This window comes from Agelaius tricolor, unplaced genomic scaffold (assembly GCF_023055355.1).
Source record: "Agelaius tricolor isolate 1412-34295 unplaced genomic scaffold, bAgeTri1.0.p SCAF_3, whole genome shotgun sequence".
Classification (NCBI taxonomy): Eukaryota; Metazoa; Chordata; class Aves; order Passeriformes; family Icteridae; genus Agelaius; species Agelaius tricolor.
The window spans coordinates 15943381-15968977 of record NW_027269263.1 but is presented as its reverse complement, the minus strand read 5'-3'; the positions used below and the strand labels follow the sequence as shown (position 1 = coordinate 15968977).

The 25597-nt window shown below is 42.5% G+C and overlaps 1 protein-coding gene across 2 annotated transcripts; it reads left to right on the top strand.

Annotated features, from left to right (window-relative positions):
• Window positions 1-84: 84 nt before the first annotated feature.
• Window positions 85-25500, top strand: GLT8D2 (glycosyltransferase 8 domain containing 2). 2 transcript variants are annotated; one of them, XM_071422649.1, is made up of 11 exons: window positions 85-1787; window positions 3283-3559; window positions 5451-5505; window positions 15696-15791; window positions 16996-17164; window positions 18824-18941; window positions 20316-20400; window positions 23113-23225; window positions 23663-23829; window positions 24287-24399; window positions 24947-25500. In XM_071422649.1, the coding sequence occupies exons 3-11, from the start codon at window positions 5487-5489 to the stop codon at window positions 25117-25119; spliced, it is 1053 nt and encodes a 350-aa protein (XP_071278750.1). In that variant the 5' UTR covers window positions 85-1787; window positions 3283-3559; window positions 5451-5486; the 3' UTR covers window positions 25120-25500. The 2 variants fall into 2 exon arrangements, with proteins under 2 accessions (XP_071278750.1, XP_071278751.1); XM_071422650.1 differs by lacking the exons at window positions 85-1787; window positions 3283-3559 and having other exon boundaries at window positions 5366-5505.
• The last annotated feature ends 97 nt before the right edge of the window (window positions 25501-25597 follow it).

The window sequence follows — 25597 nt, the reverse complement described above, 5'->3', positions numbered from 1 at the left end:
TGGGGCAGCCCGCCGGGGAAGGGGGAGTGCTGACGTGAGGGTGGCGGGTCCGTGTCCCGCCCCGCGGCCGCCTCCGCCGCGGCCCCGGCTCGGCACGGCCCCCTCCGCTCCTGCGGCGCCTCCGGGCCCGGCCGTGCTCCGGCGGGAGCCCTGTGATGGGGCCCTGTGCCTGCAGCGTACGCCGCCCGAGGGGTCTCGGGCAGCACGGGGGCGGCGTGGACTCCTCTGCTTGGGGGACCCCCTCTGCCGCCAAGCCCTCAGAAACGTTTTCTTTTTTTTTAATTTATTTATTTTTAACTGGCTAGTGGTAGGCGAGGCAATGCTGCTTCTTGCGAGGTGTGCGGCGAGAAAGAAATGAGTTCCTGTTTAAACACCGAAGGTTGAGATTAGCAACCGAGGTTTTGGTTCTACAGCTGGCAGCGGGTGCTCTGAGTGAATTCGAAGGTCTCGTTCTGCAGGAGAGAAGCTGCTCTTTCCTGTGTGAGGGGAGTGTTTTATAAGAATATAAACGTATGATGCTGAGGGGAATCCAAAGAAGGTGTATCTGGTGCTAAAAGTCTCTTCTCATTGTTCAGTTCTACACGGTAAATGATGATGCTGAGATATGTAATTGAGGTTGGACATTAGGAGGAATTTCCTCATGGAAAGAGTGATTAGACATTAGAATGGGCTGCCCAGGGATGTGGTGGAGGTATTTGAGGAAGAACTGGATGTGGCACTTACTGCCATGGTCTAGTTGACAAGGTGGTGCTTGGTTGTAGTTTGGACTTGATGGTTTCAGAATGCTTTTCCAACCTGTTTCTGTGATTCTGTGAAGGTGTTACTGCATTGCCAGCAATCCAGAGGGTTCTGCCAGGTGAAGCAGCCATTCCCAGTTCTGCAGGCTCATATGACTGCTGCTTAGATCTGTTCAGATTCACATAGAAAGGAAGGGAAGGTGAAAAAAACATGGGTGGATTTTGGTGAACATGAGCTTAATACAACTTAAATAGCACAACAAAATACTAATAGTTGTGGCCATCTGCACAAAGCATATATCTGTATGTATAACTCTTCATTTAATTTTTGTTCAAGCAGAAGATAGAGTCATGTACAAAATCAGACACAGATAATACAGTTTGGGCATGTTTGAGGCACATAGTTGAAATCCCACATTTTTGGCTCCCGCAAATCGAGCAATTGTCATTTAAAACAGTTAAGATTTTTAAGACCTTTATTGACTACTACTCATAAATCTGGCGCTGCCTCATGATAAAAATACAAAAAATAGTTTAGATTTGAAGATGTTTGTTGTTATTCCTTTCAGTAGTCATGAAATTCTTGCTACAAAACAGTGGTTTATCATTTAGAAAGTTCATTCCTAGAAGAGAGAGAGAGAATTCAAATAAAAGAAGTGCTGTAGAAAGCAAACTGCAAAAGCATTCCAGAAGAGCTTAGGACAGGATATCACCATGTGCTGGTTACCTTGATCCAAGATCCTTTTGAATCTAAATCAAACCTGTGGATTAAATGCTAAAAGATTAGGAAATGGGATGATTCAAGTCAAAATGCATGTTTAGAGTTGACTTTTGCAAGTTTCCCTTAGCTTTTAACTCTCAAGAACTCTGCCAACAGTTGGCTGTGGCTGTCCTGCGGTCACAGAGCATTGGAATGCCGGCTAGCAAGCTCCCTGTGACGGGAGGGACACACAAGAGAGGCTGCCCCTGAGCTTCTACCAAGGCCTTTCAGGTGGCAGTGGGTGTAGCAGCGTGGGTGACACTGCAACAGGATACCACTAGGATCCCAAGGTAAAGAGACGAAGGAGAGGACACTCTTATGCAGTCCAATGAAGCTTTATTCAGAGGATGGGCCAGGGAGGAGTGACAAGGGGATAGTGGTCCGGCTAGAGTTTTTAAAGGAGGCTACTTTAGGGGGTGGGAGCATCACCTAACCAATGGGAGAACACTTGGGGAGGAGCATGGGATCTAACAAGATCAATGGGATTAACATGGGGGAGGGGAGAAGCCTCTAGGACAAATCAACAGTTAGAACCAGGGTAATTGACATTGAACATTCGGGAACAAAAGGGGTGGATCTAGGTTGATGGACTGTCTCTGTCCCTCTGGGAGTCTCTCAGGAACCCTTGGCCAGTCCCGAGTCGGCTGACACTGGGGGTGTGCGGGGGGGGGCAGCCCCGACACGGCTAACAGCGGGGAGATACTCTCCTGTGTCCTGAGGGTACTGAGGGCACCTAGGCTAGTCGCCTTTGCAGCAGAAGAGACACTAGAGACATCAGTAAAGGGCTGACTCTTAGCAGGGGTTAATCCAAGGTTTCATTCAGGGGCTCTGGGGAGCTCCTGCACCTTAGGGGGCCTCCTGCTGAGAGCCCCGGGACATGTGCCAAGGTTACATTTAAAGGGAGGTGGAAACCGAAAGTAGGTAACATTTTACTAACCAAAAAGTGACCCTAAGGGATGGATATTGGGGGATAGACATTTAGGACAGCAAAAAGGGCAAGGCTTGGGGGGCTGACCCCTAGCCTCTGGCTAATCACTTGACGTCCTGGACTGAAGCTTCTAGATGGAAGGGATGGGATGCTGAGTGATTGACAGCCAGGGTGGGGGTTTGGGGATGATCTCAGCAAGGAAGAGGGATTACACAGGTAAAGGGAGGTGGGTACAGTCTGGGATAAACCATTTGGGAAAAATATGGGGATACAAAAACAAAACTACTTCAAAGTATTACAAAGTATAAAAACACACTACAATGGACAAGGGAAGGGGATAGCGCAACTTGGATTGACAGGCCCATACAAGGGAAGGAAGGGAGGAGCCGGGAAACAGGCATGTTGAGGGGCAACTAAGTGGCAGGAAAATTTAGGGGTAAACAACTGGGAAAAACCATTATGAGGGGATAAAACGGGGGTACAAGGATCAAACCATTTTTCTTAATTAACATTGAACACTAACTGTTGCAATTGAAATAACTATAGAACTCATAAAACACACTGCCACATTTGGCTTTCTGTTAGACTTTGGCATGTTGTAGTCTGGCTCTGGCACACTAGTTTTCTGTTCACATTTACCATAAATAATGACTAAAAACATAACTTGCAGCTAGATTTTGGAAGTGACTTCTGGAAGGGTTTGTTTCCTTCTCTTTCCCCCACGCCTTTAAGACTTTTTGTCTTATGGGATTTGTTTGCAATCTGCTAGCTGAATCTCGGAGGCAAGTTTGCGAGATCTGGGGCTGTATCATCACTCTGCACATCTGGAAGTGGTTTATGTGCTCTCATTCCTCCAGCGCAGCGTCTGGACTCTGCACTATTCCTCAGCAGCAGAGAAGGGAAAGAAAACCAGCACAACTCCAAAGTAAACTTTGAAGAGTTTGAAAAAGGAATCAAATCGTAAAACTGTTACTGTGCCCTGTAAGGCCCTTTTGTGGGTGACTTCAAATGAGGATGGTGGTCGAGGACGCTTTGGCAAGAGTGCTTATGGCTGTGGGCTATCTAGGATCCAAGTAAATAACTACACAGCGCTTCAGGAGAGAAGAGTCCCAAATACTGTGCTGCTTTGAAGAGGTAAACAGACTAATTAAGCAGGAAATATCTGATCAGGAATGTCACTGTTTTTGAGCTTGCCCTTCTGCAGCCCCTTGTTTTGTTATAGGATTTGGCAGCTGAGTTAGGGACTGCCAGGTTCCAGGAAATAATATCTACAGTAAATGAGTAAATATTTGCAGGGGAACAAATATACCTCTCTTTCCTTAAAAATCAGTAGGTAATTAATTGGTGTTTCAGGGGCTTAGGAATGCTGGAGTTGTAGAATTCAGACTTGTGTGAGAGTCTGTCTTTGGATTTTAAAGTTTAAAACATGGTTCAGTTTATGTGGATTTAATAGTTTCTGGAGATAACATGTAGCTGTGGCTGTGCAGCTTTCATCTTGCAGTGATCATCAGGATTATTTGTGGCTATTGTTACAAATGCTAATTCAAAGGTAGCTCCGTGGAAATCAGGGGAAGATTGTGATCAGCTGAAGTGGGGTTAGAAAATTAGTCCAAGAGCATAGCAGGTTCTGTTGTCCCTCTGCTTACCTAAATGAGTAAAGTTTTTAAGTGTAAAAGAAAGTAATACTTATGTGTAATGCATGAGAGAAAGGTTTTCTCAGCTGTGTTTTTTTCTGACAGATAAGCTTGATTTCCTCTGTGTAAATTAATGCCACATGAAGAGAATGGTCTCCTGGAATGTAGATAAGTAGTGCAGATGTGGAAGAACTTCCAGAGTACTCCTTTCTCACTGCAATTTAGCCATTAGCTGACTTAAATAAATTTGAATATAAGTGGTTTGTAAACAATGCCACATCTTAAATTTCATATATATTTTTTTTTGTTGTTATTGTTGTTATTAACTTGTTGGTCAAAGTAAAGACTAATTTAATATTCTGCCTGAAGTTGAGCACTAAGCAATGGGAAATGGTCAGTTTTGTGACTCAGATTTCAAGAATTCTTGCTGTTCTGTCTGATTTGTCAAGGAGCTAGAATAAACTTCACTTTTGTGTGTGCATAGAACCTATCTTAATCTGTGCTGTAATGTGTCCATATCTGTAGGTGTGGAAGCAGGAAAAATTGTTTTCTGTTCTATCCCTACATAGTGTAAAGGTTGGATCACACAGTTGGATTTTTCTCTCCCATCCAACTTCTGGTGCTGTTTTTTACTGTTGGTTGTTGTTATTTTGGTTATGTGCTTTGTGTTTTCTTTCATAACCAGTAGTTTTGGGTCCAGAATTCAAATGAATGTTGTATTTCTCATAATCCTGTACTTTAGGGATTATGTTCTGTCTTCTCAGACATGGCTGCTCTCAGGCCTGGACTAGAAGCACAGTTTTAGGGAAGGATACCTCCTTTTGTTCAGCATCACAAAAAATGTGCATAAATACAAGCTCACTACACCCACTGGAAGAATACATCTGTAAGAAAATATTTGCACTATTGTTCTGAAATTTTTTGAGGGTCTAGAAGACACTGCCCTGGTATAAGGTTCCCATATGTTTGGGAATGCATACTCCAGCAAGACATTAGTATTTGCTATAGTTACTATGTTGGAGGTGAAATCAGAGATAAATATATTTATAAATTGCATTAGTGGATGTTTAAATGCTTCTTTGCACAGTATCTTAAAATGTACTAAAAACCACCTACTGATGTAGATGATCACATGGGATTTATGAAAATGTTTTTCAAAACCTATTAGTTGCTAAATTATTAATAAAAATATTTCAAACCCATAAAGCTAGTATTTGTTCAAAAACAAAAGGTATTTACAGAGATTAATTGCCATTTTACTTTTACCAGTTCCATAGTAAAATTTGATAATCCAAACCCTAGACCTTTATATAACTAACAAGAATACGCTTCTGGCATTAATGAAATTTCTCACTTTTATTTTTTTTTCTTTTAATTATTTTTTATTTTAGTTTACCATAAATCACAGTTCTCATCCAACAGGACACATGGCTCTTTTAAAGAAAGGTAAGAGAGATTAAAAACATTTGAAAGATGTATTTTTTAAAAGAGGACAGAAATATCAAATCCCATTTCTTATGCAACCGTTTTCAGAGTTGTGTACAAATTTATAGTTCTGGTATTGCTAAATTATGCTTAACTTTAAGTATGCAGATAAGTCTTTTCCTGTTAACTGTGTCATATAAGTACCGCCATAATTCACATTAATTTAAAATTACTTACTGCTTTACTTCATGAGACTGGAGATTGTGAAATTTCTCACCAATACTGCAAGTAGCTGCTGTTTTCATGTGAATTCTGCCCAGGGCACTGAAGCTGAATTTTACAGAGCTCTGTACATTAATGCTTGATACAGCCTCTCCTTTGGTCTTATCATAAAGCAGAGCACTAGGGCTCAGGAGCTCAGTCCCTGGGTAGGGACCGGGTGCCCGAAGCTAGCTCGCTCATGCCAAGGCCGCAGGGCTACCATCTAGCAAGCATGGTGATTATCAGCTCTATAGTGATTGCAAGCTCTCAGGATTTCAGCTCCGCTTGCTAGGTAGTGGTGCCCCGGGCTTGAGGCTGCAGCAGATGGAGAGAGAGGAGAAGGAGAAGGCGCAGGCTGTTCCACGGAGATGGCTTTATTTGGGGAGGTCCATGAAGGGTCTCTGCTCTTCTTCTTTCTCTCCTAATGGGGTACAGTATGCTTCTTTTATAGGGTTGGAAAGGATCCAAGCTTGACCAATGGGTAAGGGGTTAACATGACATTGCCTTATAGGGTTACAGAGGTAGGTTAAGGGGTGGAGGACAGAAAAACAGGAATTTTCTTTTGCTGTTTCAGCATTCCTGTTGTTCATATCCTCCTTGGTGCTTTTCCTAAATCTATGGGGTTTACTACAACTCCACTTTCTGTTTTTACAAAAAAGGCGTTCATTATAGTTCTTTTGAAACAGTGAACAAGGCACGAGAACATAGCTAACACAATAACAACTACAAGGAGAATCAACAACAGTCCCTTAACCAAGGATGCAGCCCTTCCTGTTAATCCCCATTGCCCGAAAAGTTCATTGACCCAATCTGGGATTCTTTCTACTTTCAAGTCCTTCACGAAATCTTTCAGTTTCTGGATGTTCGCATGGATGGATTCCGAGCGTGAAGATAGGTTGAAGCAGCACATCCCTTCGAAGTCTTCACAGCCGTGTCCATGGGCAAGCAGCAGGAAGTCGATTGCTGCTCGATTTTGGAGCAAAGCCTGTCTGTGGTTTCTTCTTCCTTTAAGAGATCACTCAAGGCTGCAGATGTAGCGTTAGCTTGTTTACTGAGCCAGCACCCAAGGTGATTGATTTCACCAAGGGCTTTAGCTGCAGCTACCCAGGGTAAAAACAGGGAGACAGCAATCTTTTTTGGTTTGTTCCAATCGTATAATTTAGGATTGCAATTTTCATTAAATTCAGTGTAGGACCTTTTTTGTCATTTTGATTCACTTTCTTTTTTCCAATTATGTAACAGGGTGATGTTTGGTGTAAGGGTAGAAAGTTTTCCAAGGGTACAGGGACCTCCCTGGAGTCAGGAGGGGATCCCAGCCCATACTCTGTCACCACAGATGAGAAACATTCCTCTGGGTAATACTTTGGGATGGAGAGGGGACACAGAGATCACACGAGCCGTGTAATTGCACCAATCGTGAGAGTTACAGGCTTTGTTAATTGGTGATATCTCTTTTCGATATGTGTTTTTGTTCTGGTCAATTTCTGGCCAATTGTTTTTTGGATGTCTAAAGTAAAATTTGACACAGTATGTGGCCTTGGAGGACCCCAACAGATCTAATTCTTGGGGTTCCTCTCGAGCATCTGGCAGAATTTTTGTCCACTCATCCCAAGTATCAACCACATTGGGTCTCTTACCTGTGGTGCGGAGAAGCTCTGAGTTATAGACTGGCCAGTCATCTGCTACAAAGGGAATTCCTACTAGACATGTGGAAAGTGGATTATCAATGCTTCCCATGGACAAGCATATGTTGTCCTGTTTTAATGTTTTTGCTAAGGTTACCCAAACATTATGGCTAGGCTGTGGGCTAATCCAGCCGAAGGCACGCGGTATGGTGAAGAACATCCAGGCAGCAATGAGGACAGCAGCAACAGAGATATTTTTCATCTTTGGGCAGGAATAGGGCTTCTGATAGGGAATATAAGCAGAATTTGTTATCTTTATGATGAGAGGGTTTTCTGCCTTGTTCTTTTCTGTGTTCCCCTCCTCCCCCCCTTTTTCCTTTAATTTCTAAGCTACACTAAGGGAGGAGGAGTGGGTAGAGGGTTAAGGGGTTTTAAAAGGTTAGGGAGAGGGAATAACAGTGGGGTTTTTTTTCTTTTTTCTTTCTTTAAATACAAAAAAAGAACCAGTGTAACAACGTATAGTTCAGAGAACACTTTTGTGTTAAGGCTATCTATGGCTTGATGCAGCAGACTGTTGTTTAGCTTTTCAGTTTTGTCTGCTGTCTTGTAATGGGGCGGTCTGTTCTTGGGTTTGTGGGTATTCGGTGACATCTTCGTCTCCAGGCAGAGCTGGTTTGGTTTTGAGGTGGTCTTGTGTTTGCCTCAGGAGCGTTCTTGTCCCCGTTTGCAGGAGTAGTGTTCTCAGTGCCTAGGTATGGCTTTATGTTTTTTCCTGGGTACCACCTCAGACCGGATGGTAGTAGCACGCACGCATATCCTCTACCCCAGGTAATCAACTGGTGAGGCCCAGAAATTTGGTGCGTTCAGGGTCCTTCACGAGCACCGGTGGTTTCTCAGTGAGCTTTGCTTGGGTGGTATTTGCAAAGTAGCAAAGTATTGGTGGGTCAGGCTCTGATGCTGTACAGTTCAGGAAGTTGATGACGTAGAGAGCCTTGCAAAGTCTTTCCACTGGAGATGTGATTCTCGTGTCTCTGTTCTGTTGATCGAGGACTCTTTTGAGGGTTTGATGTGTCCTTTCCATGATGGATTGTCCTGTGGGGTTTACAGGTATGCCGGTCTTGTGTGTTATTCCCCATTCAGTGAAGAACTCTTTTAACTTGCGGGAAGTGTAGGCTGGTCTATTATCTGTTTTAATCTCTTTTGGTACACCCAGAGCGGCAAAAGCAAGGAGAAAGTGTTTTATTGTGTGCATGGTATTTTCTCCTGCATGTGATGATGCAAATACTGCTCCTGAAAATGTGTCGACCGATACATGCACGTATTTTGACCTTCCAAAAGGTGCAAAGTGAGTTACATCTGTCTGCCACAGCTGGCAGCTATTCAGACCTCGGGGATTGACTCCCATCCCCATGGATGGTATCTGATAATTCTGACAGTTTGGACATGTAGCCACGATAGCCTTTGCCTGATCCTTTGAGAGCTTAAACATTCTCATAAGGGCAGGTATATTTTGATGAAAAAATGCGTGTGACAACTTTGCCTGGGCAAAGATGTTAGGAACATTAGCAGTTTCTGCTGCCATTGCTAATGCATCTGCTTTTCTGTTGCCTTCTGCAACAAAACCTGGGAGGTCTGTATGTGACCTCACATGCATTATATGGTAAGGTTGCTTTCTGTGGGAGATTAGGTATATTAATTTAGAGAGCAGTTGGTACAACTTTGGATTAGAGACCTCTTTGAGAAGAGCATGTTCTGCTCTCATCGCTATCCCAGTGACATAAGCTGAATCTGTAACCAGATTGAAAGGCTCGTTTTTAAACTTTTCAAAGGCTCTGACAACAGCTGCTAATTCTGCGATCTGTGGAGATCCCTCCACTATTTGTATGTCAGAGTGCCAATCTTGTGTTTGGGGGTCTCTCTATGTAACCACCGACTTGTGGGAAGACCCTGAGCCATCTGTAAAGAGGGTTAGAGCCTTGAGAGGTTTTCTACTTTGGATTTATTTTGGAATCAAATGGAAGGTTACATCAGGGTTAAAAAGTTTGTGTTTTGGGATCTTAACTGAAATTTGGCCCGTGTAGCTATCCAGGGCAAACTGGAGGCTTTCATTGGTCTGGATCAAATCCTCAAAGTCCGTAAGAGTTATTGGTAAGTATATGCATTCGAACTCACAACCTGAACGAGAGCGAAGGCGAGTCCTAGCCTTTTTTATTAAATGTGCTATGACCTCCTGGTAGGTGGTGAGTGTCTTTGTGGGCTGGCTATTTGTAAAGACCCATTCCAGTATCAACAAAGGGTCTCGAAGCTGAGAGTCCCGTTGGAAAATCAGTCCATGGAATCGAGGTGCTTTTCCCAGGATGACGAACTGGAAAGGCAGACTGGGCTCAAAGCGATGGGCTTTGTGTAAAGACAGGGCTTCCTGGACTTTGGTGATGGCACCTCTGGCTTCTTCTGTGAGAATGCAGGGAGAGTCCAGGTCCTTAGGTCTGCGAAGAAGGTTGAACACGGGAGCAAGGTCCTCTGTTGTAATTCCTAGCAGTGGATGTACCCAGTTGATGGATCCACAAAGGCTGTGTAAGTCCCTGAGGGTTTTTGGGTCATCATTTATGGTGAGCTGCTGAGGTACGATGGTTCTTTCCCGGATCTGGACTCCAAGGTAAGTCCATGGCTTGGTGTACTGGATTTTGTCCTCACGAATCTCCATTCCTGCCTTCTCTATGGTTTCAATAGTCTTTTTAACTGTTTTGTCCAAGTAAGCTTTGTCTGAAGCACACACCTGGATGTCATCCATATAGTGATGGATGATAGCATCGAGGAGTGATTTCCGAATGGGTGACAGAATGTGAGCCACGTACCACTGGCAAATGGTTGGGCTGTTTTTTAGTCCTTGAGGAAGATAACGCCAATGATATCTTTTGAGCGGGGCCTCCTTGTTAAGAGAGGGAACGGAAAAAGCAAACCGTGGAGCATCCTCAGGGTGCAGAGGAATGCTGAAGAAACAGTCCTTAATGTCTATGATAGCAAGTGTCCAGTCTCTAGGCAGCATCGATGGGGAGGGTAGGCCAGGCTGGAGGGGGCCCATGTCCTCGACGACCTCGTTGATTCTGCAAAGGTCGTGGAGAAGCCTCCACCTGTTTGTCCCAGGCTTTGGTAGAACGAAGACTGGAGAGTTCCAAGGGCTGTTGGACTCCACTATGTGGCCTTTTGCGAGCTGTTCTTCCACGAGGGTGTTTAGGGCGCGCAGTTTGGCTTTATTGAGGGGCCACTGTTCAATCCAGATTGGCTTGTGACTTTTCCAGGTGAGACGAGGTGTTTCTGGCAGCGCGCTTAGCTCAGTGGCCCCGATTAGAAATCCTGAGTGGGAATATGTAGGGAAGCTCCCCACTGGGATAGAACATCTCTGCCCCAAAGGGTGATGGGGGCCCTTACCACAAATGGACGAATGGTTGCCAACTTGCCTTCAGGCCCTTCCACGAGGATGTTGTTCTTGCTTCTCATGGACACTGTAGCTCCACCAATCCCTGAAATCATGCCTGCAACAGGTTGTAGATCCCAGTGTGCTGGCCATTCTGAGCGGGCAATGATGGTCACATCAGCACCGGTGTCCAGCATCCCTGGTAGGTGGGTCTTCTCGCCTTTGCAGGTGAGGCCGCACTCGATGGTAGGCTTGGATGGTCCCATGACTTGTGCCCACATAGCTGTAGGGTTGAGTGGAATCTGTTCCCTGTGATCCTTTGGGAGTAAAAAGGCTTGTGCTATTGGAGTTCCCTTTGAAAGAAAAAATGGTGAGTCTATGCAGCATACCTGGATGAGAATTTCTTGTCCTGGCTGCACTGTCAGCACTTCTGGAACAACGAAGATCTCCTTTGGGCTATTAAGAGAGTCACCTATAATTAAAATGTGCGAAGGACCACCTTTTGGCCCATATTTGCCTGTGGGAACATGGTGAACATTCTCATTATTAAAGTCAATGGACAAAGCAGTTACCAGTTGACGGCGGGTTCCCATCTGGGTTGCCCCGTGGGTTGGATCGTCTTCTTGTGGTCCGGAACCTCCTGGGTTGGTGCGGGGTTGGGTCTGGGTGGCCTTTGATTTGTTGTCAGCGCCCGGGGCTCGACTGGGCGGCACAAGAAGTTTCCCAAATGCTGCTGGTAGCGCTGCTGATTCTGGGGTCTTTGGTAATTGTTACGGTGGTATCGGGGGGGTGATCTCTCTGGGCAGTCCTTTATATAATGTCCAAGATCTCCACAGTGATAGCATTTAGCTTGGTCTTTCGAAGCTATTACTGCATATGCACCAGAAACTCCTTCAGCAATACCCTTGGCAACTGCTTGGGCCACTGTATTTTCAGTGGACATGTGGCGTGTACAGCATTCTAGCATTTGCTCTATGGTGGGGTCTGTATCCATGGGTAGAGACCTCAAAATGGCTTTGCATTTTTCATTGGAGTTACACAAGGCAAGTTTACATAAGAGTTCCTTCTTTGCCTCTGTGCTCTCTATCTGTTTCTCCAGAGCATCTCTAAGTCTGTCCACAAATTTGATAGAACTTTCATCAGTCCCTTGTTTAATAGTAGAAAAATGCATTGTTGGCATTGACTCATCATGCACGAGAAGTAAAGAGGTTTTTGCTGTGAGAGCGATGTCCTGCAGTGCCTCTTTATTCAAGGTTTCCAATTGGTCTGCTGGTTTCTGTAAGTCACCTTCACCAGCTAGTTGGACTACCGTAAAATTCGTCTTATTAGCATCCGCAGAATATGAATCTGATAACGTTTTTAAATGTCTTTTCCAATGCCTGTCCCATAACATATATTCTGCTGGGGACAGGAGGCAGTGTGAAATATTTTTTACATCGTGGGGAAGTAAGACATGTGCTGAGAACACGGCTTCTAAGAAATTTCTAAAAATATGTGAGCTTCGCCCATGTTCTTTGGCTATATTTCTTAATTGCACTAGTTCCTTGTTCGAGTTAGCTTTCCACGTCTTTATAGTGGATTCGCCACCATTCCGTCCTTGCTTATATTCTACTGGGAAAGCATTAATTTTCTGTGCCAGCTCCCAGTCCCCAGCCTTTGTCGCTTCTACTTTAATAAGAGCCCATGGATCCGTGTGGATCATATCAGAATCAGATTCACTGCAAGAGCTCTGGTCCTCTGAGGAGGACTGAGGGGGGGTTGCTATCCATGACTTACGCTTTTTTCGTTTAGAAGCGTTTTTCAAAGGTTTCAATGGCTGTGGGGGAGACATGGCATGACCTGTGTATGGGGAGGCGCCAGTGGAGCTGGGATCGCAGCACAGCACGCACAGGACCGGGTGGGGGGTAGCTCTTTGGGGGGGTCTCTGGGATTCCGTTCGGGTGGCATTGAGGGTGGGCGGGGGGTTGGGAGGACGTGTCATGGGGGCAGGGGGGCTGGGTGGGGTGGGGTTGCGGGCATGGGGGGAGTGGGGGTGAGCAGGCAGTGGGACCGGTCCGGGGTGCCGCGGTTACGGGGTGGGTTGGTGGCACTGCGCTTGTGTGAGGTGTCCCTGCTGTGGCAGGCAGGGAGCAGGGGGAGGGGGCGGGGATGGACACGGGCTCGGGAGCGGCGGGGGTGTGGCTCGGGGAGCCCTCGGGAGGGGCCGGGCCGGTCGGAGCAGGGGCGGCGGGCGCGGCGACGGGAGGGACGGTGGGGGACACCAGGGCGAGGGTGGGGGGGTACGCAGCGGAGGGGGGCAGAGCCGACGCAGGGGTGGAGTGGGCGGCAGAGGCAGGAAAAGGGACCCCCGGGACCGGAAGCAAGGAGGAAGCCGAGCCAGGGGTAGGGGGGATGTATGGAGCTATAGATAAGATAGGATTCGCGGAGCTGGGCAGCGCAGGTCCTGCAGAAGTGGAGAATGGGGGGGGGGGGGAACTGGGGTGGGCAGCGTAACCTCTGCTTTAGGAGTAACGGAGGCGAGGGGGACTTTAAGACCGAAGGGGTGGTGTGAGATATGCAAGTGACATTCCTCTGAGTCCTTATCGATCTTGTTAGTATTTGAAGAGGAAGTGTCTGTTAAGCCCTGCAAGATTTTTTCTCTGTTAAATCTTTCAACGGTTTTAGTTATTATATGGAATAAAGGCAAATAGTTAGTTACAGAGAAATCCTGGTTTGTTTGGGAGATATATATTGTGTTCCCGATCATATCCCAAAACGAATTTTCAATGACTGCTTTCTTATCAGTATCAGGGTATTGCGAAATAATCCAAGTTACAAATTTTTTAAGATTAGTTTTTGAGAGCTTGCCTTTAGAAAAGGAGAAGTTGTTAGCAGATAAGATTTCTTAAATAGTTGAATATATCTCTCTCTCGGTTTTACTTAGTTTTAATGTACTAAAAATTGTACCCATGTTAGTGGTTAGCCCTTCCAGCAGAAAAAAACGTGAAAAAAAAAGAAAAAAAACGAAAAAAAAGTTTTGGAGCCCCAAAGTTATGCGCGCAATATTAGCTAATACTTACAATTCCTGGGGTCCAAGATCTGTGGAAGGGGTCTGCTGCGTCAGTTCTTCTCGGAACTTTCTCTCGTTCAGATGTAAGTTTTGAGTGTCGAACTGACCCTCCTGGGGAAAGGATTTTCTAAAACGAAAAGTCCCTTCACAGAAGGAGCGGCTTCCCGAACAGGCAATCACAGAAAACCCCGGGGGGGCTTCGTTGCTCAACCGACGGATATCGCCTCTGGGGGTCCGAAGTAGTTGGGCCGCCACTTTAATAAAGCCTCTTCTTTGGCCTTATCATAAAGCAGAGCACTAGGGCTCAGGAGCTCAGTCCCTGGGTAGGGACCGGGTGCCCGAAGCTAGCTCGCTCATGCCAAGGCCGCAGGGCTACCATCTAGCAAGCATGGTGATTATCAGCTCTATAGTGATTGCAAGCTCTCAGGATTTCAGCTCCGCTTGCTAGGTAGTGGTGCCCTGGGCTGGAGGCTGCAGCAGATGGAGAGAGAGGAGAAGGAGAAGGCGCAGGCTGTTCCACGGAGATGGCTTTATTTGGGGAGGTCCGTGAAGGGTCTCTGCTCTTCTTCTTTCTCTCCTAATGGGGTACAGTATGCTTCTTTTATAGGGTTGGAAAGGATCCAAGCTTGACCAATGGGTAAGGGGTTAACATGACATTGCCTTATAGGGTTACAGAGGTAGGTTAAGGGGTGGAGGACAGGGAAACAGGAATTTTCTTTTGCTGTTTCAGCATTCCTGTTGTTCATATCCTCCATGGTGCTTTTCCTAAATCTATGGGGTTTACTACAAATGCTGATCATACTCAATATTGAGGTGTTACCCCCAGAATTTTGGGGTTCTCATCAGCTGTAAGGGTCAGTGACTGAAAATGGACTTCTGCATTTATATATGTGCCTGAAATTTCTCAGAAGCCAGTGGGCTTTTGCCTCAGCTGTTTAAATTAGTGCAGGTTTGGTTTACCAATTTCAGTCTAGTCTTGTGCCCAGTTGTGGCCAGTTGGCCATTTTGATTAAAATAGATCAAAACTCTGTTCCCTTTGCTCTTTTGAACACCTTAAATACATTTTATGATGGTACGAAAGTAACAAAGTAGTCTGAAACAAAGAACACCCATTTTGATGAGGGTAATGTATTCCTTCCCTATTATGCTTGGTGAACTGTCCCAACACCTGCACATGCTTGGTTTGTGTTGAATGACTTAAACTTGTACAAGACAGTCTAGGAACTATGAATCAGAACATACAGTCAGGTATTTGCCTTGCTTTGATTTTATTGATTTAAATTACCCTGTCAAAATAAGTATTTTCAAATATTTTGAAACATTCCTGGTTTCACTAGCACGGTGGGTTTGTTTTTCTAGAATTTTTAGGGTTTTGCTCAAATACACCTTCGTGATCTGAACATTGAAATAGATATAAAAATTCTCCTGTGTCTGAAGTTTCATCAGGGAAGCATAACAGAATGGAAGGGCTACATAAAAAGAATTAACTCATTAAGTGAGTATAAACAGACAACCGACTAGCCAGGAAAAAAACTGTTCTGAGCTCCTGGTTAAATTCAGAAATATGTGAATTTTCTAGTACGGATAACCCAAATATATTGTGACTCTTATGATTTAGTGAGCAAATTAACCATGAAAATCAGATTGTTGGGGATTATTTTAATAAGGGAGAATTATTGTTATGTTTCTAATGTTTCAAGTTTTTAGGTTGATCAAACAACATGAGAAAAACACAACAGATACAGGTTATCAAATTTTTCTATCACCTGTACTGGTTGCAAATTGGGGTTTTTTTCCTTAGTCAGATACTTGGGAATTAGCTGTTATAGTGATTGTTAACACATTCTCCCTCTTGTTTCAGTTAACCAGATCTTACTGTTACTTCTTGTCTTAACCGTGTGCGCTATTTTGTATAGCAAAGTTCACCAAGTGCCCTTGGCATTAAGAAATGAAACAGGTAAGTGACTCTCACTTCAGTTTCATTTATGTTCCTGTTTTGTATTCCTCATGTTTTAACTTGAACAGCACTTTTCACCTTACTGAATGTCCTGCAGTAGATGAACTACTCGCACTGTTGCTTATAGTCTGTAATGAAAAGCATTTTGCTTCTGAATTACTTGAATAAAATTATAGGAGATTGATATTGATGACTAAGAGTTGTAATTCTGATTAAGTTTTTATCCAGCTGTCACTGACGTAGATGGATGCTGGAGTATATCCTTACTTGAGCTGAACAGATTGGAGTTGTCAAGTGGTAATAAACTTTGATCATGCCCTGCCTCTTTGGGAATGTTCTTGGCTTGATTATTCATTTCAGATAGACCATAAAATCTTCATATTTACAGCAGAAGTTTTAGCTGAAATTTTTATAGTGACAAAAACCTGCTAGGTTAATTATGTTGGACTAGTATTAAATGTAGTAAGCTATTTATATAGTATCTATATAAAGAGCTGACTCACTGCTGCCAAGGCAAACAAACTCTATCTTGATATAAATCATTTATTTTCAATATATTTTTGTTGGGGTTGTTATGACTGTAATTGTTATGTTTTAGTCAGTACAGTTATATCTGTTTAAGTTCTGTAAGTTAATCAGTGCTAATCAGGGATATAAATCTTTAGCAGGAATGTGACCTGATTCAGTGTAGTTTAGGGTTTTTTCCCTTATATCATTAGCAACTTCCTGCTGGTATAAATTTTTGCACTCTTCCTTTCAAGCCAGCTTGCCAAAGTGGAGCTCATGCAATTACACTGTCTCTTTGACTTAGCTCCTTCCTTTGATAATTTTGGAACCTATTGTTCAATTTGTACTAAATATAACTGAGAAGTGGAAGTCTCAAAGGTATTCAAACCTCTCCAGATTTCATATGAATAAGCAGCTACATGAAGGACAGGCTAAGTTTTGCCCCTGCTGAGTAGAAGATTCTGAGAACTCTTTTATTTATTCTATTTGGAGGCATCCAACAGTCCAGTCAACCTGCAACTGGTTCTGGATTAGCAACAGCTCAAGCTGTGTGCCTTGCGAGATGGGAATGTGTGTAGGATGTGGTAAGGAAAAATGGAGTGGTGATAGAATGATTCCACTGCTTATGGTAGTACTTACTCATTTTTGTGACTCAGATCTGATTGTGGGTCAAACAAAATGGGTTTGTTTCTTGTAGTGGATTTGGAGAACCCTGAGGAAATGGGGGAAGAAATCCCAGTGGTGATCTGCGCTGCTGCAGGCAGGATGGGTGCAGCTGTAGCAGCAATCAGCAGCATCTACAGCAACACAGAAGCCAATGTTTTATTCTACATCATTGGGCTGAAGACAACCATCCCACACATTCGGTACACACCAGCCTTGCTTTGTTTTGGGCTGTAGTTAGAGCCATGTTGCTGTTCCTCCTAGCACAGGCATAACCACTTTTGGACTTCAGAGGACTTTTCAGGGAAATCTAGTAGTATTGGGAGCAACCCCCAGGATTCTGTATGTGATGGAAAAAGGACCACTTTGTCCTCTACAAGGCACTGACTCATGCAAAGAGGTGTGAAATAACCAGACCATGCCATGCCTGTTCTTAGGTTTTGATAGTTAGGCTGCAGAAGAATCTGTAGTGAGGTAAGGATACACTGCCGGCTTGTCACAATCCCACTTTGTGCCACTGCACTTACCTCTCTTCTGGTGCTGAGTCTTCAGAGCAGAAAAAACTTGCTGTTCAAAGCTAATTTCTGTTGATGATGTATTAAAGTTCTAAAAAGAGGCCCAAAAAGTACTGTGATGATTTTCTTTCCATTTCACTTCGTTCCTTAATTTCTCATGTCATTTCCTATCATGAAATAAGAATTCTTTCACGACAGGAAATGAAACCTCAGGATTTCAATGAATATTCATCTCATTAAATTTCAGTTCATTTCACAGCACTTCATTCCATTCAATTTAATTGTTTTCACTTAATTTCAGAATTTTCTTCTCCTCAATTTTACTGCAGTATATTTTCCTTTCCTTTCTATCCTTTTTGCTTTAATCCATCTTTTCTCATTTTATTTCCCTTCCTGAAATGAAAATTCCTCATTTCATGAAAGGAAAATGAAATCTCAATATTTCAATGAATATAATTTCTTGAGGTTTCATCTCATTTCAATGCACTTCATTTCATTCTATTCCCTTTCACTTGTTTCACTTCATTACATAGTTTTCTCCTTTTTTCATTTAATTATATTTCATGTCTCTTCATTTCATTTCATTCCTTGATTTGTTATTTATTTTCCTTCATAAATGAGAATTCTTCATTTCATGAGAGGAAATTATATCCTGACATTTCAATGAATGTAATTTCATGAAGTTTCAGTTCATTTTGTTTCAGCATTCAAATTTGCAAACATTGTCTTGAAGAGGACCAAGTTGTGAATGCAAACTAAAACATTTCTTAGCAGTTCTCACCTCTGGCTACTTCACTTCTGTCCCCTTTGTACCCGCACTTTGTGTTAGGAGAGAAAATAAACAGTGGTGATAAAAAATCTGACAAAAAGATGAAAAGAAAATTAGTTTAGTCTAAAGAAAACATAATTAGGAGGTGATGTAGAAGTCATCTGAAAGAACATAAAGCTGTGAAAGGGTGAAGACTAACCTCAGCTTTAAAAGCACTATAGATAGGGTAAGAAATTATAATCTTTAATTATAGCAAAAAAACTTAGAAGAATATAGTTTATTGGAAGTAATGGTGAAAGATTACTTGTTTGGGCTACATATGGAGTCTCTGGTTTGGGGAGTGGTATGGGTGTTTGTTTTATTGAGGTTTTGTGGGGATTTTTTGTATTTTAAGAACAAGTTTAACAAAGGACTATGTGCAATAGCTGTAGACATAAGGGATTCTGTCTTGGGACAGAATAGATCAAGTGAGATTTTAAGGTCTCTTATTATTCTCCTAAATGTCTGTGAATTTAATGCTGGAAGTACTTGCCATGTACTTGATATTTCTTTTATTACTTATTTTCTTTCCATCACAGAAAATGGATTGAAAATTCTAAACTGAAAGAAATTAAATTTAAGGTTGTGGAATTCAATCCTATGGTACTAAAAGGAAAAATCAGACAAGATGCATCACGTCCTGAGCTACTGCAGCCTGTGAGTCAATGAACACCACAGAATAAATTATTGAGGTTTTTAATACTTATTATGGGCTTAAAAATGTCCTAGATCTGTTCCATTTCATGGAGGAGGTGTGCATATATGTCTCTTCCAATGCAAGAGCCAATGACCATGAGATGAAATTAGTCAGAGTGACAGCATAAACAAGAGATGTTGCACACTTTTCATGCAATGATTACTGCATCTGTAGAATTCCTTGCTGAAAGGTCTGGTGGATGTAAAAATGTACAGACGTTCAGTTAGGATCGAAGTTCATATTTAGATCACACCTAGATCAGAAAATCCCTTGAGCTGAAAACAGTTGAAAGCTAGGAGAATACATGGAGCAACTATTCTGCGTGCTTGCTCTATTTTTATTTTTCACTGAGCATCCAGTTAGGACCACTCTGAAGGCAGGGGCTGGGTAAAATTATCTGAATTCTTATGGTTGTTCTTACATTCTCAGTCCCCTTTCCCTCTGCTCTGTTCTTCATTGCTGTTGTAGAAGTTATCCCATGTCTCTGTCACTAGTCAAATAATTCCTTTATAGTGAATTGATGGTACTATTAAATTTTTAAATGTTTGGTGTGATGTATGCTGTAAAAATGCACTAGGAAGAACATTGGCAGCAGGTCCAGAAAGGTGCTCCTTCCACTCTGCTCTGCACTGGTGAGGCTGCATCTGAAAGTGCCGTGCCCAGTTCTGAGTCCACCAGTATAAGAAAGATATGAGCTTACTGGGGCGAGTCTGACATGGGCTACAAAGATGATTAAGAGGCTGAAGCATCTTTTATATGGGAGGCTGAAAGAGTTGAGGCTGTTTCAGTCCGGAGAAGACAAGATTCAGGAGGGTCTTATCAATGTGTGTAAATACTTGAGGGGAGCAACAAGAGACAATGGGCACAAATAACATGAAATTCCCTCTGAGCTAAAGAAAAGGCTTTTTAAAGCATGAGTTTAAAAGTCTCAGGTTGCCCAGAGAGACTGTTGGGTCTCCATCTGTGAACATACTCAGAACCCAACTGGGCATGGTCCCTGTCAGCCTGCTTGAGTGGGCTCTGCTGCAGCTGAGCCCACTCAAGGGGGTTGAACAAGAGGATCTCGAAAGGCCCCTTGCAGCCTAAAGGATTCTGTGAGGAAGCAACATATTTGAGTTGCATGGTTAGGGCCACAGTGGATAAGTAATAACAGCAATAATAGTAATAATACCAGATTTGAGAAAGCAGTAAAGCTATGGGAGAAGAAGCAAATGGTCACTGATTAGTGCTCAATAAAGAGAGAAATTCCAACTGACTTAATAGAGACAGAAGCCTAGACTGCTGCAATAAGCAGCTTTACCATTTAATCTTTACCTTTTCTTTCTCTTTAATAGCTGAACTTTGTTCGATTTTATCTTCCTTTGCTTATCCAGAAGCATGAGAAAGTAATATATTTGGATGATGATGTCATTGTTCAAGGTAAGCTGTTAAAAACCAGTTTCTAACAGAATTAAAATCCAAGTTATTGCAGCTTTTACAGCCATTTGGAATTATGAGATAGAAACTGAGGCAGCTGCTAGGAGTGTTGGGGAAACTACAAATAATCTGTTTGTTTAAATGAAAGTTTGAGGAAGAACTTACCTGCATATATTTTGAATAATTTTGATCAAAATTGTATGTGGGTTTCATTTTAATTGATTCTGGTCAATTGCTAGAAGATACCATAGATTTCACTCAGAAGCTGCAATGTCTATTAAGTGTGTGACATGCATTTCTTTCTGGTATTTAAATTCCCACAAGTGCTACCAATTCCTTATCCAGAATTGCTGTTCTTGAGAGCAAGAGAAATTTAGTCAAAAAGTGGATGGAAGCTCCAAACACTCAAAATATGGTTTTGAGCATCTTCAGCTCAGAATGTAAAGCAATTTGCAGAATCACAAAGATTTTAGACTTCCTAGTCAAATGGGAGCACTTAGAAGGCATTCAAATCCTGAAAAAATATTTTATTTTTTTCTTATCATCTAAAGTGATCTCTTTTGATACCTTTTTAAAGATTAATTTCCTATGAGTTTTTTCTGTTCTGTTTCCAAGTCGTTGGGGTTTTTTCTCTGTAGAGCTGTTGTCTTCATATTTGTTTTATCATATTTTCTTGTAACTTTAAAGCACTTTTTAACCAGAGTGTTGTGCTTTAACCCTGGTGGGCAACTAAGCAAAATTTCCTTTGGAAGGAATGAGTATAGCTACAATAAATTTTTGGGCCTTTATTAGTCTTTGCTGTAAGAACACTAAGACCAGTGAATTTGCACATGGCAAAAGTATAATTCTCCACTGCTTTTCTGTACCTTTTTATAGTTTTGTCTCTCTAGAGGCAGATTTCAGACAACCTGCACTTAAAGGGGTCACTATTTGCTGCTTTGTAAAAGACAACTACTCTGTTCTGTCTCATTTTAATTTGCCATAGACTTCCTATCACAGTTCTCCAATACAGGCGTTTCCAGTGGCAATCTCTGCTTTTTTTGGTTTTGTTGTTCTATCTGTCATCAATGGGCAGCAGCAATATTTAACTCTTTGAAAGGTTCCAGGTCTTCATTTAGACTCCAGTTTAAAGAGCAGCTCCAGCTGAGCCAACCACTCCCACGTCACCCCTCCCTGCACTTGTGTTCACCAGCACAGGGCTCTCCCTTTCCCTGAGGGTGTCAGCTGATGATAATTGTGGAGCTGCAGGATAAAGGTGTAGTTTCACATCAAACCTCATGGTAGGCTGCTGCTGACCAAGTGGCCTTTCCTGTCCCCATACAGCTCCTTTTATGTGTGTAAGCTGCAGTTGTGCAGCTGCAGAAGGAGCTGATTCAGCTGTTTGACCTGGCAGAAGACCAGCAGTACAAAAAGTAAAAGAGATAAAAGCAAAAGTAAAACTGGAAGCTGTAAGGGGTTGGGATGCAGGATCACTTGATTGCTGTGGGAGTGTTCTGCTTCCCACCTGCCTTGAAACTATCCTGGCACATCTTGGGTACCTGACAGTCAGGTGATGAGTGAGGTGCCAGGCATTGCAATGTTTTTCCTCCACCAAAAAGGAGCTGGGTGGGCTGTGAAGCCAGCAGGGACGGTCAACAGACAGACACATCTCAATCAACCATTGCTGGGAATCCAGGTATCTTCCTAGGAGATAAGTACACCATAACAACAGGAAAAACCTCATCTGTGCAAAACACTGAAGTGGAACTTTTGTGGGACTTGAAGAGGCTCAGAAAAATTGCCTTTGCCCTCCCTCTCCATAGAGAAGGTCTATGAATGCATACGTTTGTAACCAGGCTTTTTAACAGTCCTGTTGGCTTCTTCTGTAGCTGATTTTGGACAACAATATGAATGTATTGAATGCCAATGATACTATCTAAAGATAGACCTTAGGTATCCAAATGCAAATTTGGAAATGGTCCCATATGTCCTGGTTTAGAGCAAATTTGGGAGAAAACCTCCAAAGGGGGCCCCTCCCTACAACTGGTTCGGGAAGGATTCCTCAGAGAGAACTGGAAAGAACCTGTTCATTTAACAGGCAAAGCACTCCCCAGCACACAAAATGAACAATACTGGATGATGAAACTCATTCACTGCTCTGAAGAGACGACAAATTCAGAAAGTCTCTCCAGTGGGTGGTTGCTCTGTTATCAGTCCCTCTGGGGCTGGAAAAGGCTGCAGAGTGGGTCCCGGCAGGCTGGAAAGTGTTCTTGATGTTTTCCCGGGTCCTGGTCTGGAGCAGGTTTGAATGGTTCCAAGAAGAGGGAAAGAAAAACAGTCCAGGGAAAGCTCAGACTGCCTCAGCTAGCTAAACTAACTAACTAAAAAGCAAAAGGAGCACAATGTTTTGCCTCATCCGTGCGCAGATATCAACAGTCCAGCCGAATGTGGAGGAGTGAGTGAGTGAGGCTGATAACAAAAACTTTGTGCTTCTTTTCCCTGCCTTTGCTCTGAGAGCCAGTTTTGAAGGCACAGAATAGAATATCCAGCATGAACAGAACACATGATTGGGGATAAAAGCATCATAAAGTCACCCTAGGACACCATATTACAAAATTCAATAGGGGCCATCCTTAAAACTGGTGTGTTTATAAGATATGAGAGCTGATGTTATCCTATCAGCTCTGCAGCAGTGCAGTGGGTGTTGTCTCATGCTTGTGACCTTTCTGTAATCAGGTGACATCCAGGAACTCTACGATACTAAGTTAGCTCCTGGACATGCAGCAGCTTTTTCAGATGATTGTGATCTGCCTTCTACACATGAAATTGTTAGAAGTGTAGGGATGCAGGTAAGATGCCATTCTGGAATTCTAATAACGAATTTGTTTGCCCATAAAGGTAAGAATGATTTTATGTGTTTTCCCCAAAGTGAAAGTTTTATATATATAGATATAGATAGCTTTTTAATAGTACAGGTAATTAAGGACTTTTTGTACTGGTACAATTGTGATGCTGCATGATTTAATGTGGGCTACCAAAAGACAAACATAACAAGAGAAAAGGCTTATCAAACTTCCATGGTACAATATTGTGGAAAAAGTAATTTAATATCTGGAAGTATCCTGCCTTACAGCCTTGGCATACAGAACTAATGACAGGTAACCACCATCTAGAAACATATCTTGGGAAAAGCATATTTAATCTCCTTCTCAGTGAGAGTGAGGTGCATTTACAGGTATCTTTACAGAGATTCATAGGGGATCAACATACTTTTTTTATTTCTTAGAATACATACATGGGATTCCTGGACTACAGAAAGCAAGCCATTAGAGATCTTGGCATCAGCCCCAGCACCTGCTCCTTTAATCCTGGAGTAATTGTTGGTAACATGACTGAATGGAAACATCAACGGATCACACAGCAATTGGAAAAGTGGATGCAAAGAAATGTAGAGTATGTGTAGAAATCTAGCTTCGCACTTTACTTTTAATACTTGTTTAACAGTTTTACTTTACATTTAAAAGCTCTTACATTTTTTTTTAACTCCAAGCAGTCTTTCTTTTGAGCTCTTGTCAAGTGAAGTAACTCGTGTTCCAGCATTTCCATCTGTTTAAATCTGACCAATTCCAAGTGAAAATGGCCAATTCCATCTGAAAATGGCCACTTGGAATTTTAGTCTTGTGTTCAATCACAAACCACACTTAATCCTGAGGGACATTGAGAACATGTTGTTCTCATTTTGGGTGACCAACTTAGCCTAGGATGAAGCCACTGAATGATCTTCCCTTCCTGAGGCTAGCTTAAAGAAGGAGGAGTATTTCCTTCTTGCCAGATACTTATTTTTAATCTGCCTTTTGTACTAAAGATTCCTTGGGGTTTTGAACATATTCTTTTATGTTTCCTTTTGCAGGGAAAACCTCTATAGCAGTACCCTTGGGGGAGGTGTGGCAACCTCCCCAATGCTGATTGTATTTCATGGAAAATATTCCTCTATTAATCCTATGTGGCACATAAGGCATCTTGGTAAGTTGAATTTCTCACTGTTTGCAACTTGGAACTAAGATGAGTTTGTGAGATTCCAGTGCAAGACCTTAGGTGGCTTTACCTTATGTGCCACTTACATGGAAAGAACATGAAATACCTGAATATAGTGAGACTGAAAAACAGTCAGGTGCAGTAGAAGAAAAGGGGAGACCTGGCAGTGTTTGTTGTCCACATTTTGGAGGATGTAGTTACCTTTCACCTAGGGAGTGGTGAATTACCCTAGGAAAAACATAATGGCTTAGCTGGTATGGTAAAATGAATAGATTTTACTTTGTTTTTAATCCCAGCTATGCCAAGATGTTAAAAGTGTTGAGAGATAAAACTTGCTGAGAGATTTTGCTGATGCAGTATGAGGCATCAAGCTGAAAAAAGCTGCTGTATCATACAACTAGTTGTAAACTAACATGAAAGCATACCAATCAGATTTCTGAAAAAAGTCACCTGAATTTGATTCACTCTACAGTGTCTTCCATTATCAAAAATTGCATTTTAAATTTTTTTTTTTTTTATTAATCTACCCATGCAGGTTGGAGTCCTGATGCCCGTTACTCAGAACAATTTCTTCAAGAAGCTAAATTACTTCACTGGAATGGGAGATACAAACCTTGGGACTACCCCAGTGTCCACACTGATCTCTGGGAAAACTGGTTTATTCCTGACCCCTTAGGGAAGTTCAAATTAACTCGTCCTGACAGCTGATACTGAAATACTGCATAACATAGTGTATGGGACGCATTTAATAGTTTGAGATGCAACATGTTGTATGATTGGTTGATTTTAGAAAACAAAGTATTTGTTAAAAATATGAATAACTGACCATCAGTTTTCTGTGCTTATGGCAGCTGAGGGAGGCTGGAGTGACCAATACACGGTTCAGATTATCTTGACTTTCACGTAAGGTGAGGAAACATATGTATTTGACAATGAAGTATTTTCATTAAACACTTACAGAGGTGAAATTCAGTGTCAGAAAGAGTGCTTTAATTTAAGGTCTTTCTAAGTAAGATTCCAGTGTCTTCTAATAGGAAAAAATCTACACAGGAGATAGCTGCGGTGTTATGTACAAGAAGTGTTTAGTTATCTAGCCCACATTAAACAGCCTGAATTGAAAGCCTGGGCAGATGTTACTGTGTTCTGTTGTGGGGTGACTGTTTTGTGGCATCTCTGTGTATAACAG